General features: G+C 34.4%; 1 protein-coding gene across 1 annotated transcript in view; it reads left to right on the top strand.

The window, feature by feature from the left end:
- Positions 1 to 4,984: 4,984 nt before the first annotated feature.
- LOC106474328 (fibroblast growth factor receptor-like 1) overlaps positions 4,985 to 18,587 on the top strand; it is a 26,250-nt gene continuing 12,647 nt past the window's right edge. The window contains exons 1-2 of the mRNA XM_022402637.1: positions 4,985 to 5,028; positions 14,306 to 14,411. Of these exons, the coding sequence (XP_022258345.1) occupies positions 14,330 to 14,411 (82 nt within the window). The 5' untranslated portion in view covers positions 4,985 to 5,028; positions 14,306 to 14,329. The remainder of the gene's footprint in view (positions 5,029 to 14,305; positions 14,412 to 18,587) is intronic.

Raw genomic sequence — 18,587 nt, 5'->3', positions numbered from 1 at the left:
CCATCAAGCTGAAGTCAAGCCACTGAAGAAGTTGATGATGGTGAAGTGCAACTAGGTATAAATATTAAAGCAGAGCAGGAGAATAACCAGGATTTGAAGTCAATGATTGATTTTGTAAAAGCGAGTGTTGTGCGCCCTGCTTGGGAGAAGGTGTCTAGTCTAAGCCCTGTGACAAAGGACTATTGGGCGCAATGGGACCAGTTGAAGCTTGAAAATGGTATTCTTGTCCGGAGATGGGAAACTACAGATGGGAAATTGACGACTTGGCAAACAGTTATACCGAGGAAGTTACGGGAAGTTGTGCTGCGTCAATCCCATGATAGTTTATCAGGGGGACATCTCGGAATTAAGAAGACATTGAGTCATCTACGACAAAGATTTTATTGGATAGGTATGAGGCGAGATGTGGAAGAATGGTGCCGAACATGCAGTACATGTAGTGCTAAAAGGGGACCCAAAGATGCCCACCTTATGAAGAGTTGCCTGTGAATGTGTCAGAGTTTGTGAAAGTGTTGGATGATATTCACCATCAAGTGCATTCAAACTTGAAAACATCGAATCAGCAGACGAAGTTAACTTATGATAAGAAATCTACTGAAGTCAGCTTTGTACCAGGAGACAAGGTATGGTTGTATAATCCCAGGAAGACCAAAGGGAAGTCTCCTAAGTTGTCTTCTGCATGGGAAGGCCCATATGACATAGTGGATCGTCTCTCAGACGTGACTTTCCGGGTAAAATGTGGTCGGCGAGGTAAGCCAAAAGTGGTGCATGCCAACAGGCTTTGGTGTTATCACGGTCCAGGACGTTTCAGTTGGGACGAAGTGAACAACAGAACAAAAGACGCTGCTGAAGACGTGCCACCTGAAGAAGCCACCGTCGAAGAAGAAACTCTATTCAGTTTTGAGAAGAGAAACGGTGAAGCTCTTCATGAAGTTACTACCACTGATGTGACTGTTACTGACGAAAGGACATTTACTGATGAAGCAGATGAACCCCACGTGAAGCAGAAACCAACGAGACGGAGACCAGTACAGAAGAAGATACGTCCCGTAAAATTAAGAGACTTTGTTGAATTGTAATTTTGTGTTTGTAATTCTGTACATTTAATTAAGTTATTGTTAATTGTTATTGGTTTATTGTATGTGGTTATTGTTCGGGACGAACAATATTAAGGAGGGGCAGTGTTGCGTCATCGAGGTCACGTGCCTAGTGTCACGCCACCTGCTTTCTAGAAATATCCTGTTCCTTCGTGAATGCCCTAGCATTTACTAGATTGGGGGTAGGCTGGTATATATAGGATGGTCACAACGTGACGGGACAATGCGTGTAGGCAATGAGTAATTGAACTGCAGTCAGAGAGAGACGTATTGTTGAAGTCGAGCTCGTGAGACGTGAATTATAGTTTGTTATAGCGTGACTGTTGAAGTTGAGTGTATCGTAAAGTTGTATTCGGAAAGAGTAAACCAGTTTTATTTAAGAGAGGACTTGTGTAGCTAAAGTTTCGTCGGAACGAATTTACGGAAAATCAATTAACAAACGGAGACGTAACAGTAGTAATATTGAACACTTTGTTGCACTGTGGCTATTAATTCCACATCATATGATTATTTCTAGGATTTGTCACAAAATATATTCTAGAATTTTGATTATTGTTATTTTTGTTATTCTAATTATCAAATGTAATAACTTATTCAATATTCTAAGTATGGGAATGAAGGAGCTTTTCTTTTTGGGTAATTTGGGCAATATCTTAGTCTGCTGTATTATCAAATGTAATAACTTATTCAATATTCTAAGTATGGGAATGAAGGAGCTTTTTTTTGGGTAATTTGGGCAATATCTTAGTCTGCTGTATTTTGTTGTGTTGCTGCTGTGATGTCGTTTCTGTTGTAGTTGCTGTGATGATATTTCCTTTGAGGTCTCTATGATGACGTTTCTGTTGTCGTTGTTTTGATGGTGTTGTTATTGTCATTGCCGTGATGACATTTTGGAGACGGTGGTGTGACGATGTTTCTGTTGTCGTTGCTGTGATGGTGTTTCTGTTGGGGTTACTGTAATGTTACTATTGGCTTCGTTGTGATAATGTAAGGTCAGCAATAATAAATTAGGCTTAATAATTATTAATAAATAAAACCTTTAAACATTTATTAAAATGTTAAATGCTTATTCTGTGAATATGTAAAACAAAACTGCAAGGTAAAAAAATCAATGAGAAGGTACTGTTTTTTTACAGTCAGTAGTAGACCTTTCACCTTGATATAACGTCGATATCATGTTTTGAAAACCTTGAATAGATCAATGTTTAATTATATTTTCTGTCACCACAATCTTGTGTTGTTAAAAAACAGTACTGCATGTTACTGCAAGAATTTTATTTAAAGTGTTGTAAGTACGAAAAGACATTCAGAACAATTGTAAGTCAGTAAATAATCTATAGAACAGTTCCTCAAAATGTCGTTCATTTGAAGAAAAAACACGTAGGCGACGCTTTTATTGAAAAGAAAAACCTATCAACAATATTTCGAAACACCAATAACATTTCTTTATCGAAAGGATAGTCGAAGAAGCCTTAGAACTGAAGAACAACGAAGAGAAAATATGACAAGAACGTTTAAACCAAACAATAGAACTAAAGTCTCGAGCCTCGCACGAGTATAAGTGGTGAGAAGAGAGAGGATGAGATTGTAAACATTAAAGTAGATGTGTATAAGATAGTGCTTATATCAGTAACAGTGCTTTCGCCCTTCTTCTTATTTCTTGATAATTTATACATCAAAACGGATAAAATTAGTCTACATTTTTAAAACTGATAGCATGAGTCCAAAGTTGTGCTCTTTTTATAACTTAGATCATTGTATATCGATCCAAATTTTTAGCATTTCAGTTGGTAAATCACAGCTCGACTCACATTTATAGTTCGAGAAAATCTTAAAAATAAAACTGACGCGTACCTCTGATAACATCCTACCTAAACTGTTAAAAAGCCTTTTATTTTATATGTGTATATGTTAGGCTTAGTCTGTAATCTTCAATATACAGAATGAAAGGATTGTTCAATTCGACGTTTTAGTTTTTTTTTCTTTCACGGCAAATATCAAATAATTTTCTCATTTTTGATTTTATTTAAAACTAAAATCTTCTTTTGTAAATCTTACATTTCAATCATCTGGGAAAACTAAACAAACTTTGTGTTATTTGTTTTCTCCCAAGCTTCTGTTGAAGTCTTAATCAGTATGACATAATTCCAGAAGCTTGTCTTTGTTATCAGACACCGGGCTGTGGGAATCTCATATAGAAACTTCATCGAGAACTTTCCACTTATCATAGATTACCGCAACGAACACCTCTCTCTCTCGAAGCTAAGTGTAACAATAGATACCGCCACCTAGGCGGTCCTTTGAACCTCTGTTCGATCTTTTCTTGAGTGTGTTTCCAGATCCCGCCAAAACTAATCATCTTAAAGCATCACACTAAGCCTAAACAAAGGCTTACAGTTACGATTAGCGGTTGTTTATTTCTAAAACTGATAATTAAACTAAAAGACAAACTATATCAATCATTCAACGCAATGATTAAAACGGTTTTTTATGTTCCTGATATGTTTAAATTCCATTTTTTAATTATGACAAAAGCTGAAAATGACTTTTACAGCCCGTTATTTTCAAAACAACAACAAAAACAAAATGAAGTGTTGGAAAGATAATTGTATTTAAATTAGCAATTTGATTTAAAATACGCTTTGAAACAAAGAGACGAGATTAGCAGAGCGAGCAACAGACAATGCCGATGTTCTCTGCTCTGTCGACCTGACGAATACTATAAAATTAAGTGTGTTTGAAGTTACATGAAACTTCAACTGTAAACTCTGGAATCACTGAATAAAAAAATAAAACTCAATAGACAAATGTAATCATACTCGTAGCAGTGTTGTGCGTTCTAAAGTATAGTATATGTTGTATCACTTGTAAATAATTCAACAAATTTAAGCCTACTCTATTTCATACTTAAAAGCCAAACGACAGTACATCAAATTAAACATATTTATCTTTGTTATGTACTTCAGACATTGTTAAATCTGTTTAAATATAATAGTACTGTCCGTTGTCTGTCCATGTAACTACTTCGCAGGGTATGAATGGATCTTCACCAAAATTAGGTCCATGCAGGGTACATACAAATTTTCAGTTTTACATTTTGTGTTCTTTTATGGGCGTTTTTTTACAATTACATATAGGGGAAGCAAATTTTCAGGTCCTAAGATAACCTTTCATTAATCATGAATTTACATAACTTCTGTCCAGGGGACGGGTACTCCAGCTAGTTACTAACTATGATTTATCAAACATCGCATGTTTATATTATGCACTGCTGACGAGGCTAGCTCGATCAGTGAATGAGGGAATGATGGGTAATTTTTCTACTCCTACACCTGTCCTTTAGAAGGTTGGTCGTTCTTAAAATCAGCATTCTAACTCATAGAAGATAAATAAAATTAGGTACAATATCAGTCTGCGAACTGTAAAATGATAAAACAAGAAACATTTCGGTCTTTCTGTCTATGTATATATAAGCTTAATATATCTATTTTTGTGAGAAATATACATATAAGTCATGAAAATTAGTTCATAAGTGAGTTTCTGTCAATGGATCTATTCAATATTTTTTATACGAAAGCACACACACAGATTTTATATATTTAGTGTTTATTTAACCTAGAGCGTTAGCCATGTTTCATTGGTTAACTCTGCTGAATTCTCAAACTAACTCCGTCAAGTTCTCAAACTAAATCAAAGTAATAACCGATCCATTATCTTTTGGAAACAGAACTGATACTGTGTATAGTCGGCTTTTCTTATCACAAAGCTAGGCGAGTGATTATTTTACTCCTTTACTTCATTGGTCAATACCTGAGTGTCTGTTATCCAGTACTTACAGTACTGTGTTGCTTTAAAATATTGAAAAGTTGAGTTTTACACATTTCGTAGAAAACGTCAACAGGATTTTCACAGTTCTTACTCTTCTGTCATAGTAAGTAGAAATTTTCTTGACATTTACATTTATTATAGGAGTGTCATATATTCTTTCTATAAAACGTTCTGAACACAGAAAAATTCATATCATACATATATCGTTCTCGTCGTTTCCTTAACTTTCAAGAAGGTTCTAGTCATTAAGGCCTATCACGTTACCTTCAACTTCCTTTCGGCTATTGCAATCCCCCCCCCCTCTTGCCTTAATGCTTACTTCTTGATCTCTTGTCACCAAAATGTCAAGACGTGGCCGAGAGTTTATTGGACCGGATTATGAATCCGAGGGTTCCCATTTCGCATCCCGTCATCGAAAATAAATAAATAAATTTGTAACTAATTTATTTTATCGATTTTATTGGTTCGATGGTCAATTTCCCATTTGCTACTGCATTAGGGCCTGTTTTTTAAATCGCCAGCTATATTTTCTGAAAATTGAAAGCATTTCCAAATAAAAGAAAATATTGTAAAATATATCATTTAAAATGCAGATAATATACTTCTTGAGAAATTCGAGTCAATAAAAGGTAGAAATACTTCTGATTCAGCTTTCAAAGAAAACAAAATAACTACCGCATGTGGCACAGGTTCTATCCTAGCAACCAGTAACAATATGAACTGTCAATAAAGAACAACCAGTAACAATATGAACTGTCAATAAAGAATAACCAGTAACAATATGAACCGTCAATAAAGAACAACCAGTAACAATATGAACTGTCAATAAAGAACAACCAGTAACAACATGAACTGTCAATAAAGAACAACCAGTAACAATATGAACTGTCAATAAAGAACAACCAGTAACAATATGAACTGTCAATAAAGAACAACCAGTAATAACAGGAACTGTCAATAAAGAACAACCAGTAACAATTTGAACTGTCAATAAAGAACAACCAGTAACAATACGAACTATCAATAAAGAACAACCAGTAACAATACGAACTTTCAATAAAGAACAACCAGTAACAATACGAACTATCAATAAAGAACAACCAGTAACAACAGGAACTGTCAATAAAGAACAACCAGTAACAATATTAACTGTCAATAAAGAACAACCAGTAACAATATGAACTGTCAATAAAGAACAACCAGTAACAATATGAACTGTCAATAAAGAACAACCAGTAACAACATGAACTGTCAATAAAGAACAACCAGTAACCATATTAACTGTTAGTGAAGTATAACCAGTAACAATATTAAATGTTGGTGAAGTATAACTAATAACCATATTAACTGTTAGTGAAGTATAACCAGTAACAATATTAAATGTTGGTGAAGTATAACTAGTAACCATATTAACTGTTAGTGAAGTATAACCAGTAAAAATATTAAATGTTGGTGAAGTATAACTAGTAACCATATTAACTGTTAATGAAGTATAACCAGTAAAAATATCAAATGTTGGTGAAGTATAAGTAGTAACCATATGAACTGTTAGTGAAGTATAACCAGTAAAAATATTAAATGTTGGTGAAGTATAAGTAGTAACCATATGAACTGTTAGTGAAGTATAACTAGTAACCATATTAACTGTTAGTGAAATATAACCAGTAAAAATATTAAATGTTGGTGAAGTATAAGTAGTAACCATATGAACTGTTAGTGAAGTATAACTAGTAACCATATTAACTGTTAGTGAAATATAACCAGTAAAAATATTAAATGTTGGTGAAGTATAAGTAGTAACCATATGAACTGTTAGTGAAGTATAACCAGTAAAAATATTAAATGTTGGTTAAGTATAAGTAGTAACCATATGAACTGTTAGTGAAGTATAACTAGTAACCATATTAACTGTTGGTGAAGTATAAGTAGTAGCCATATTAACTATTGGTGAAGTATAACTAGTAACCATATGAACTGTTAGTAAAGTATAACTAGGAACCATATGAACTGTTAGTAAAGTATAACTAGTAACCATATTAACTGTTGGTGAAGAAAATGTAATGACTTTGTTCGTCGTTAACTATGAAATGCTTGCTTACTTGTCTGTAGCTAAACACAGAGTTACACATTGGGCTATCTGTTATTGAAATAGGTTTTTAGTGTCATAAGCCTAGTTATGAAATGCCTATTATTTAACCAGTAATTGGACTGAATTTTGATGGTGAACCTAAATTCAATGTATGTGGAAGACTGATGCATCCTTCATGCTAATAAGGATAGTACACGAAAATTTTAATTGCGATAAAATTGCAGGCTTACGACGCTAATAATCAGGTTTCAATACCCGTAGAAGACAGAACACAGATAGCCTTTTGCGCTTAACAACAACCAAAATGTAATAAGTGTTTTTTTTTCTCAAAATCCCCAAGAAACATTTTACTTTATTTTTTTAAAGATCTTTATTCAAATTACTGATGTTCATGGTCCTCGTTGACGTCATAACATCCCTCTTAAAAAGAGGGAAAATGTACAAAGTACTATTCTGTGTGGAATAATAATTTCACTTGTATATTTTCTCAACATTACGACAAAACGTTGGACCCGTGTTCAGTGTTAATTCCATTAAATAAGTAAATTATATTGAAACGATATTTTAGCCTCACCATGTCGTTACCGGCCATGTTGCAACGTCCGTTCATGTTCTGTCTGACACCCATGCGTTTGGACATTAGCCCTGCAGTGTAGTTTGCATTGCGAAAGGCTCCTACGTAAGGCTGTCATTTCAAACGCGTATCACTACTCCATGTTTGTGTTCCATAAGCCATCTAGTGTACGAAAAGGACAATTTCTCAACGCTAGTTTCAACAGTTCGAAAGCACAGAAATCCAAAGGCTTTACGTCAGTATGAAACAGCATGAATACACGTTTCGTATTTCAGAAACTTGAACAGATATGTTGAGGGAGCAGCTTGTGTACAAGTGTCGCTTTTCCAGACGGCCATCCTTGTAGATTATGTCGGATACTGCAGTCTGGAGCACGTGGACTGCTTTTGACATTGATCTTTACGTCTGTATCTATTCTGATACAAGACGCCACACTTTGCTACGAGCAGAGTACAATATGTTCCAGATCTCTTTCTGGATGGTGCTGTTGTAGATTTCTTTCTGGATGGTTCTGCTGCACGTCTCTTTCTAGATGGTTCTGTTGCAAGTCTCTTTTTGAATGGTTCTATTGCAAGTCTCTTTCTGAATGGTTCTGCTGCAAATCTGTTTCTGGATGGTTCTGTTGCATTTCTCTTTCTGAATGGTTCTGTTGCATTTATCTTTTTAGATGATTCTGTTCCGAGTCTCTTTCTGGATGGTTCTGTTTCCCAAGTTTATTCATATTCCTTCGTTTTCCAATGCCATTAAGTACAGGAGATATAGCCATCTTAAAATTATCAATTCCCTATATGAATATGAGTTTATGAATATTTAGCATGGGAAAGGGCTGTTACATAACCGTTTCAACAACCATTAGTTCTTATAAGTTTTGTTACACTGGGACAACTTATTTCAGTGACTGTTACATGACTTGCTGATTCACTTATACAGCAACGTTTTAAAGAAACCTACTTTATCCTGTGTTAAGTTATCAATTCAAGCTTTGATTCGTGGTCAATTTTAACTTTGTAGAGTATACTATTATCGGTAAAAGCTTCAACTCATGGTCGGTATTAACTCTATATGATGTATAGTAATTTACAAAAACCTTCGACACGAGGTCATTACTAACACTATAGGACGTACAGTTCTCGACATAAGCTTTGACTTGAGGTCAATATTGACTCTATAGGGTGTATAGTTATCGACATAAGCTTTGACTTGAGGTCAATATTAACTTTATAGGGTGTATAGTTATCGACATAAGTTTTGACTTGAGGTCAATATTAACTCTATAGGGTATATAGGTATCGACATAAGCTTCAACTTAAGGTCAGTATTAACTCTATAAGTTGTATAGTTATCGACAAAATCACCGACTTGAGGTCAGTATTAACTCTATTGGATGTATAGTTATCAACATAACATTTGACTTGAGGTTAATATTAACTCTATAGGGTGTATAGTTATCGACATAACATTTGACTTAAGGTCAATGTTAATTCTATAGGGTGTATAGGTATCGACATAAGTTTCAACTTAAGGTCAGTATTAACTCTATTGGATGTATAGGTATCAACATAAGCTTCAACTTAAGGTCAGTATTAACTCTATAAGTTGTATAGTTATCGACAAAATCACCGACTTGAGGTCAGTATTAACTCTATTGGATGTATAGGTATCGACATAAAGTTATTGGGCTTCTTGTCATTGATTCCGTACGATAAAGTGTCCATAATGCATGATATACCACCTTCATTTACCGTTATAACAACTGTTATTAGGATGGAGGAGAATAACACAAATTTATTTGCTTATTTAAAATCACGTGAGTGATTCGTATTGTCTGTCAAACCAAGTTTATATCAGGATAATTTTACATATATCTAATGCAAATCACATATCTTTTTGTTACGTACGTTCTCGAGAATCTCTTTCTGGTTGGTTTCTGGTTACCTTGTGTGAAACAATACTATGTTGGCTATCTTTTTGGTGTAATGTTAACAATTATCAATGCCATGGAGCCACAACAGAAAGTGTAGACGAATCATCTCTAGACTAACGTAATCGGTACGTAACATGTATCCACAGCAACATAATCGGTGTGTATCACGTATCAACTGTTGTTATCCAATCGATGTGTATCATCTTTCCGTTTACCATAAATATTCACATCTCTGAAATATGAAACCAAACAAAATGTTTCTTTTATACACTCGCTAAACGAATTCAACCATAGTTGGTATGGGTACTGAGACAACACCTAACACAATAGTTGGTATGGGTACTGAGACAACACCTAACAAAATAGTTGGTATGGGTACTGAAACAACACTTAACAAAATAGTTGGTATGGGTACTGAGACAACACCTAACAAAATAGTTGGTATGGGTACTGAGACAACACCTAACAAAATAGTTGGTATGGGTACTGAGACAGCACCTAACACAGTAATTTGTAATGGTACTGTGACATAACCTAACATAGTAGGTGGTGTGGGTACTGAGACAACACCTAACACAGTAGTTGGTATTGGTACTGAGACATAACTTAACACAATAGGTGGTATGGGTACTGAGACATAACCTAACACAATAGGTGGTATGGGTACTGACACATAACCTAACACAATAGTTGGTATGGGTACTGAGACATAACCTAACACAATAGTTGGTATGGGTACTGAGACAACACCTAACACAGTAGGGTGGTATTGGTACTGAGACATAACCTAACACAATAAGTGTTATGGATACTGAGACATAACCTAACACAATAGTTGGTATGGGTACTGAGACAACACCTAACACAATAGTTGGTATGGGTACTGAGACAACACCTAACACAGTAGGGTGGTATTGGTACTGAGACAACACCTAACAAAATAGTTGGCATGGGTACTGAGACAACACCTAACACAATAGTTGGTATGGGTACTGAGGCAACACCTAATACAGTAGTTGGTATTGGTACTGAGACATAACCTAATACAATAGGTGGTATTGGTACTAAGACAACACCTAACACAGCAGTTGGTATTGGTACTGAGACATAACCTAACACAATAGGTGGTATAGATACTGCTACTATACTTTACACATTAGTTGATATGGGTACTGAGTAGTTGGTATGGGTGCTGAGGCAAAACCTAACACCATATGTGGTATGGATACCGAGACAATAACTTGCACCATAGTTAGTATGGATACTGAATCAACAACTCACACCATAGTTTGAATGGATACTGAGACAACACCTAACACTATATTTGGTATGGATACTGAGACAATACTTTGCACCATAGTTAGTATGGATACTGAATCAACAACTAACACTACAGTTGGTATAGGTACTGAGACAACACCTAACACCATAGGTCGTATAGATACTGAGACAGTACATAAAGACTTATTGTAATTTCAGAACTGAGGTAAATATTTATTTCATGTGTCCTTAAAACTATACCACGTGACCACATCTAAATATTTGAATATTTAAGAACTTGAAGAGACGAGCCGGTGAGAACAATTCACTTTTAACCAATTATTGTAACTTGTAAGCAGAAACATTCTGAAATTTTTTGTAAAACCTTCTCTTCTTTATAACGTGTTTAACCTGATCATTCTTGCATGAAAATAAACATGATTATGGACTTTCTTTCAGTATCTTTCTTTGGCATCATAATATTTGGTACTGCTATCGACCCAGGCTATAGACCTATCAGTAACAAACACTACTTAAAAATAAACACAACTTCTAGGTTGACCAAGGACTTTGCACGAGAGTAGATGCGCATGTGCTCTTCATACCACTGTTGATAGAGCGTGTATTTCAAGTAATGATGGACGTCAAGTTACCTGTTTATATAAGTTATCTTTTTGTTGTCCAAGTTTAGAGTACGTCAGTTGTGTACTGTGTCCATTAGTTTGTCTATATAGTTACTGGCCTGTCGATAGCGCGGTAAGCAGTTCTTAATCGAACAATACTCTATATGAGAGGTAAGTTGAATAGTTAAAAGTTGAATAATATTCTTTACAATAAATATATTTAGGTTTTCAGGCATTATTAACATTTCAATACTGTGAATTTTCTTTTTGAGTCAATTAATGAAAACTGAAAAGCTACTCTCGTGAGCCACTTTTACTAACTAACAGTGGTTGCTCCGGAGTTAGGCTGAATATGCAGCTCGGTTTACGCACGTAAAGTGCCCATATTTAAGCGAGAACAACACCATTGTCTGCAAACATCGTGATTTACCAAGTTTCGCGTTTCATTCATGAACCATATTATATCTCACGTTTGTCGCTATTTCCCGTATAACTGGATTAAAAAACAACAACAAAGAAACAGTTTACATCGTTTCTGATTTTTACAGAAGTAGTTAACACAGGAATACCAGTTTCGAGCCCGTGTTTGATTGACTACGAAATTTAACTTTCTCTTCCGTTGCGCATCATAAAAAGAAGACAACAAAAATTAAATAAAAGCTATTTACGAGAAACGTTAGTTTTTAATCCTGATAGACTCAATAACGTATCCAGACGAGACAGTGAATCAATTTAAATGTGACTTGGCGTTATAACAGTTTGTGTTTAATTTAGACACATCTAAGACAGGAGCAAGTAAGAAAATTCTCAAAAACATTGTCCAGTAGAGGTAATCACCTTAATTACTTTATTAAACTTTTACTTATTTATATTTGTGATTAATTTGGGCACATCTAAAATAGGAGCAAATCAAACAAGCCTGAAAATTTGTCCAATCAAACTCGTGTTTATAACTATCTTATCCGAAATTCGGTGGGAAACATCATTTAATTATCATCTTTGATGGTCTATCCTAGTTTATGATAAAAAATTAATTAAATAAAATTAGTTTCTAATTTGTTTATAGTGAAGTTCTAAGGCACAAATGTACTTTTAAAACTAATTTAAAAGTTAAAACCATCTATTATTCCATCTCAAACAAGGAGGTCCTTATTCTCCAACCCAATTGAGGATACCAAACTTTACAAGCACAAAATTTTTACTATTGCTCCATCTGAAACAAATGAGTAAACTTTAAGTTAGAAATAGTGTATAAGTTTTTTAGTAATATTTTATCATAATTCAACTCTCTTTGGTTGCTTATTTACCGCTTTTTCTTTCATTCAAATCTATTCAGTACCAGAAACTTATTTATTACATTTTCCAGTCGCTAAACATTCCAGGCATTAAGCTTTAGTTTTTGTTCATTCAACGATAAGTTCTGAATTTCTTGTCCAATCAACGTTAAGTTCTAAGTATATTCTCTAATTAACGATAAGTTCTGAGTTTCTTGTCCAATTAACGTTAAGTTCTAAGTATATTCTCTAATTAACGATAAGTTCTGAGTTTCTTGTCCAAACAACATTAAGTTCTGAGTTTCTTGTCCAATCAACGTTAAGTTCTAAGTACAGTATATTCTCTAATTAACGATAATTTCTGAGCTTCTTGTCTAATCAACGTTAAGTTCTAAGTTTATTCTCTAATTAACAACAAGTTCTGAGCTTCTTGTCCAATCAAATACAAGTTCTGGGTTTTTTTTCCAATCAACGTTAAGTTCTAAGTATATTCTCTAATCAAAGATATGTTCTGATTTTCTTGTCCAATCAACGACAAAGTTTTCACACATAAAAAAAAAAAGCCTGAAATAGTAGAAATCCTAAAGTTCCGAATAATAAACTGAATATGCCTGTAGCATTAAATAATCCATTGGTGGTAAATGTGAACTCTTAAGCCTATAAACACGTTGGGATTGGGAAACCGAGTTTCTTAACTCTAACGTGTAATTACATCATGACATTAAATTGAATGTTTAAAGAATATTAGATATTAAACAATTAATTTTAAACCAACTCTTGTAATCGTCGCATTTAATAATCCAATGGTAATATAATGACACTCTTAAGCATAACCTTCACTAATACATTGCGACGACATTGGCCTATCTATTACGCATGTTTTAATAAATCGTTGATTATACTGTGCATATATTTTAACGATTATATAATAACTTCTTCTAGAAGATCTGCTAAAATTCTACAATAATAATGGCTTTAAATAATAAATAATCTAAATTATTAGTAACAGGCAAACTACAAAAAAAGTTGCCATGACCATTCGGACCTAGGTCATCAGTTAGGTACTCTCGTTGTTAGCGGTGTTTTCGGTCCTCAACCCAAGAACGCCTGATAAGGTTTGGCCTACTTAGGGAGATTACCAAACATCAAAACAGAATTGTCAGACGTAAAGCTTCATATTCCATGCCTATCACATTTGGCCAATGTAGTTATTACTATTTAAGAAATTGAATGTTACATGTTAAATGTAGTAAACACTGTAGCTAATAATACGTATTGAATTCTTTGAATTTAATATTATAAATTACAAAATCACATAAAAACGTTTGTCTAATCTAGTAAGTAACGAATTCCAGCTAAATGTTCACAGAACAAAAAACACTAGTATTAAACTAATTATGTTAAATACTATGATATAATTGCCCATAAGTATTAGATTAACTCTTTTAAACCCATGATTCTTGCCTTCACTTTGTTTTTTTTTTTTACAACTTATGATAACCTTAAACATTTGGTATTAAATGGCTATTATACAGTGCTAACGAGGTAAGCTTATCAGGTTGAATTGTCAAATGAATAGAATTAAACCATATTTTACTGGTTAAGTTACACTACTTTGTTGAATTTTATCTTTAAGGCTCCTCACCAGAGGTCGCTGACGATGTGGACGGTGTTGCTGCTGTCAGTTTTGTTTATTTTTCCAGGTTGTTTGACTCAAGACAGAAGCCACTCTATTAGCGGATGTGAGATGTTTTTATTTTTAATTTATTAACATACTGATAACTAATGTAATATGCATTGTATAGAAATATGGTTCTTCTTGTGTGTGTCTCGAACCTTTAATTTACCATTTAAGCTAAAATATAATAATAGTTTGAATTGTATTTTCCGTACAAGTTAATAAAGGCCCATTGACCCTGACCTGTAAGATTCAGGCTATATGATTCACAGTGTATGAATCGGTCTTTGTACTGTAAATCTTATGAAATGTATTTGCAAAACTGTTACATGGAGATTTTCTGGAAGACACATTTTAGTGATGGGAATACTACCGTTGACTGACCAGCTGAGATTTTCTAATAAAGTGTGAACTATGCATTAGTCAGCTCCTGCCGACGCTGAAATCAACTAAAATGGGGAAGTTTGCGAAAATGTGTAACTTGAATAGACCAACTTTTCAAACTTTCTCTGCCTGGTTATTCAAACTTAGCTAAGACCTGAACATGCTGAAGAGGTACTTCACATGCTATAATTTATAAACTTAGCTTTCTCAGAAAATCCTGGGTACGAACTTAAAGATTATCTACAAATATTAATCTCAACGAGGGTTAGGTAGTAATGCGTGGTTTTCTGGAAGCGTCTAGATAAGATAAAACACAAATTGTCTGAAAATGAAGGAACTGTTTGAGAAAGAACTTCAGATGGGCTAGCAGTTAAATATTTGAAGTAATTACGCATTTCATGGGTGTAAAACTTGCTGCCATTTGGGATATACGAAACTTTAATTAGGCCTACATTTTACGAGTAGATACTTGAACATTTTCTACAAATATAAATTTTAATTAACAGAGCGAGTCTTATTCAATTGTCCAAAAATATGAAACTTAAACTATTCTGCACGTGTTAAGTTTACAGATGAAATTGTCTAAGATACGAACCTCGGATTATCCTACACTTGTTAAGTTAACAGACGAAGTTGCCTAAAGTTTGAATCTTAGATTAACCTGCACTTATTGAACTAATAGATTGATGATTGATTGATAGGTATGGACTTCATTTTGCAAAAACATCTAGCGATCAGATCCCATTTTGCTTAATAAGATATATTTCTTTATTCGTTGAATTATTTTTTTCTCCCAATAGTGCCCATCGTTAAAAATACGATTTAATGTTTAGTTACTTCAAACACAATACATTTACACATCTAGTGAAACGAATGTTGAAATCCGCACTACTTAATTATTAACATTTAGATAATATTGTATCAAATATGTGAAATACTTATTTGTACACTTGTGGGAAAAAACCTTTATTTATAACATTTAGATTATGTTTCTATATCTCTAAGTTAGACTCTTTAAAAATGTTTAATGAGTTTGTTTGTTTGTTTGTTTTGAATTTCGCGCAAAGCTACACGAGGGCTATCTGCACTAGCCGTCCCTAATTTAGTAGTGTAAGACTAGAGGGAAGGCAGCTAGTCATCACCACCCACCGCCAACTCTTTTACTAACGAATAGTGGGATTTATCGTAACGTTATATCGCCCTCACGGCTGAAAGGGCGAGTATGTTTGGTGTGACGGGGATTCGAATCCGCGACCCTCAGATTGCGAGTCAAGCGCCCTAACCACCTTTCCATGCCGGACCTGTTTAATGAGAATAAGTTGGAAAAACTGAATGCTGTTAGTTCTCTTATTCTCTAAATATACTTAAATCAAAATAATAATAATTATAATAAGCTACGAAATATTAACATTATATTTGTCTGGATTGTCTTTTCAGCTACTTTTCAAGCCTTATCTTCAATGTTTTGCAATAACTAGAGGCAACAAATAGAGATTTTTTTGACGTTTTATTTATTTTTTCCTTTTTTTTTTTGGTGTGGAAATGAAATGATTTCATTATAAAATATAATGGTCAATCCACAGACAGATTAACTAACTTTTTCTTTTTATCTGTGATTTTAATGTACAAAAATTGTTAACGGTTTGTTAGACACAAAATACACAATGGGTTATCTGTGCTCTGCCCAAATGCAGGCATCGAAACCCGATTTTGAGCATTGTAGACCTGCACATTTACTAATGATCTACTGGGGGAGAGGGGGAGCGTTAAAGATTTTCAGATTTCTAAGTGAGGAATTTCCAGGAACAACTTACGAGTTTTCTAAGCCTAAACTGATTATACGTAGACGACGGATACCATCAAAATGGACAGATAGTATCAAAGTTTACGCATACTATTAAAAAATGACAATCAAAGAAAATTATTAAGCTCTAACAGATGTTGTAAAAAAATTCAAATATTTCATCTTTATGAAGAACTGAATTACTTAAATGAGTGAAACTCAAGGACAACATAGTTGAAATATGGTAAAAGTTTCCACTTTTCGATAAAATAACATAAGTCATCTCTTACCACAAAAATATTATAAACGACTTACTTCAGGATGAGAAGTGCAGTAGGAAGAAGATGAATCCGTGAAAGTAGAGAGAAAAGGCTTAGGCATTTTTCTGATACATTTATTCCAAATGCTATGGCCAAAGCTTGAAAACGATAGTTCAAGAAATGGTTCTTTAAGCATAAAGTTGTTAATTTATCCCAATTTATTTCGTCTAGTAAAGAGGGCTAGCAGAGATGCAGTTTTTGTGGTTCATGTAGGGGCTAATATTTGTTTCTTTGTTTTCAATTTCGCGCAAAGCTACACGAGGGCTATCTGCGCTAGTCGTCCCTAATTTAGCAGTGTAAGACTAGAGGGAAGGCAGCTAATCATCACTACCCACCGCCAAATCTTGGGCTACTTTTTTAACAACGAATAGTGGGATTCACCGTCACATTATAACGCCCCCACGACTGAAAAGGCGAGCATGTTTGGTGTGACGGGGATTTGAATCCGCGACCCTCAGATTGCGAGTCGAGCGCCCTAACCACCTGGCCATGCCAGGCCCCGGGGGCTAATGATGTAGAGAAAGGTAGGTCAGAGAAGTTAATTAATAAGTACAAAGAGTTGATGAATGCATTTAAAATTTGTTTGTTTCTAATTAAGCACAAAGCTACACAATGGGCTATCTGTACTCTGCCCACCATGGGTGTCAAAACCCGGTTTCTAGCGTTGTAAGTTTGCAGACATACCGCTGTGCCACTGGGGGGCGGCATTTAAAGAAACAGACCATAGCTTAATTTTGTCAGGGATACTGCCCAGAATTAACTGTGGGGATGAAGTTATAAGTAGGTCAATAGGGCTAACTGCTAGGCTTGGTTAGTATATAAGGATGACCAGATTGGCTGGTTGGATTTGTTGGATCAGTTTAGTGGAGGAAGGGAGCTTTTTGGTATGGATAGTTTACATTTAAATAGGGGTAGAGGCTGGCTTATTTGCTAAAACTATTAATTCGGCTGCAAGGGAAGTTTTAAACTAGGACTAGACAGTGGGGAGGGTCAGGAAAACTAAGTGCAAAAATAATAAAAGGCAGAGAAAAGTTTAACATAGGAAATGGGTATAGACGTAGTTATAAGGATAGGCTTAATTGTTACTATTGTAATGCTAGAAGTATAAGAAATAAAATAGATGACTTTAAAGCACTGGTAGCAATGGAAGATTTTGATATAATGGGAATAACTGAAACATGGTTAATGTAGATGATTTTGATGACAGAATTTTCTTTGAAATACAGGGTTACAGACTATTTAATAGGGATAGAGTATTAAAGAGAGGGAGGAGTACCTTTACATGCAAAATTTGAGTTACATCCTCTTGAAGTTAAGGATATCAAAGATAGTAGCAAGAAGATTGAATCCATTTGGGTTTCTATTAGTGGATATAAAGGGAAAGGCTTTTAGTGAAAATTTGTTACAGACTACCAAATAATACTGATGAAATTAGTGAGAAACTCTACAATGAGATTAAGATTTCAGCTGTTAATGAAGTCATAATTATGGGTGATTTTAATTTCAGATATATAGATTGAGAAATTCTAGAGTCAAACTGTGAGGGAGAAACATTTCTGGAAATTGTTCAAAATGGCTTTCTTCACCAATTAGTCAAGGAACAACTAGAAATAATACTATTTTAGATTTATTGTCAACTTCAAATACAGAAATGATTGAGAGAGTGAAAACTGGGGGAACGCCTGGGTGCAAGTGATCATAGCTCTATTAGGTTCAATGTTTTGCTGCATATGGAGATAAGGAATAATGATAT

Source organism: Limulus polyphemus, unplaced genomic scaffold, assembly GCF_000517525.1.
Source record: "Limulus polyphemus unplaced genomic scaffold, Limulus_polyphemus-2.1.2 Scaffold7075, whole genome shotgun sequence".
Classification (NCBI taxonomy): domain Eukaryota; kingdom Metazoa; phylum Arthropoda; class Merostomata; order Xiphosura; family Limulidae; genus Limulus; species Limulus polyphemus.
The sequence above is the reverse complement of the archived record's forward strand: the minus strand, read 5'-3'. Positions and strand labels throughout refer to the sequence as shown.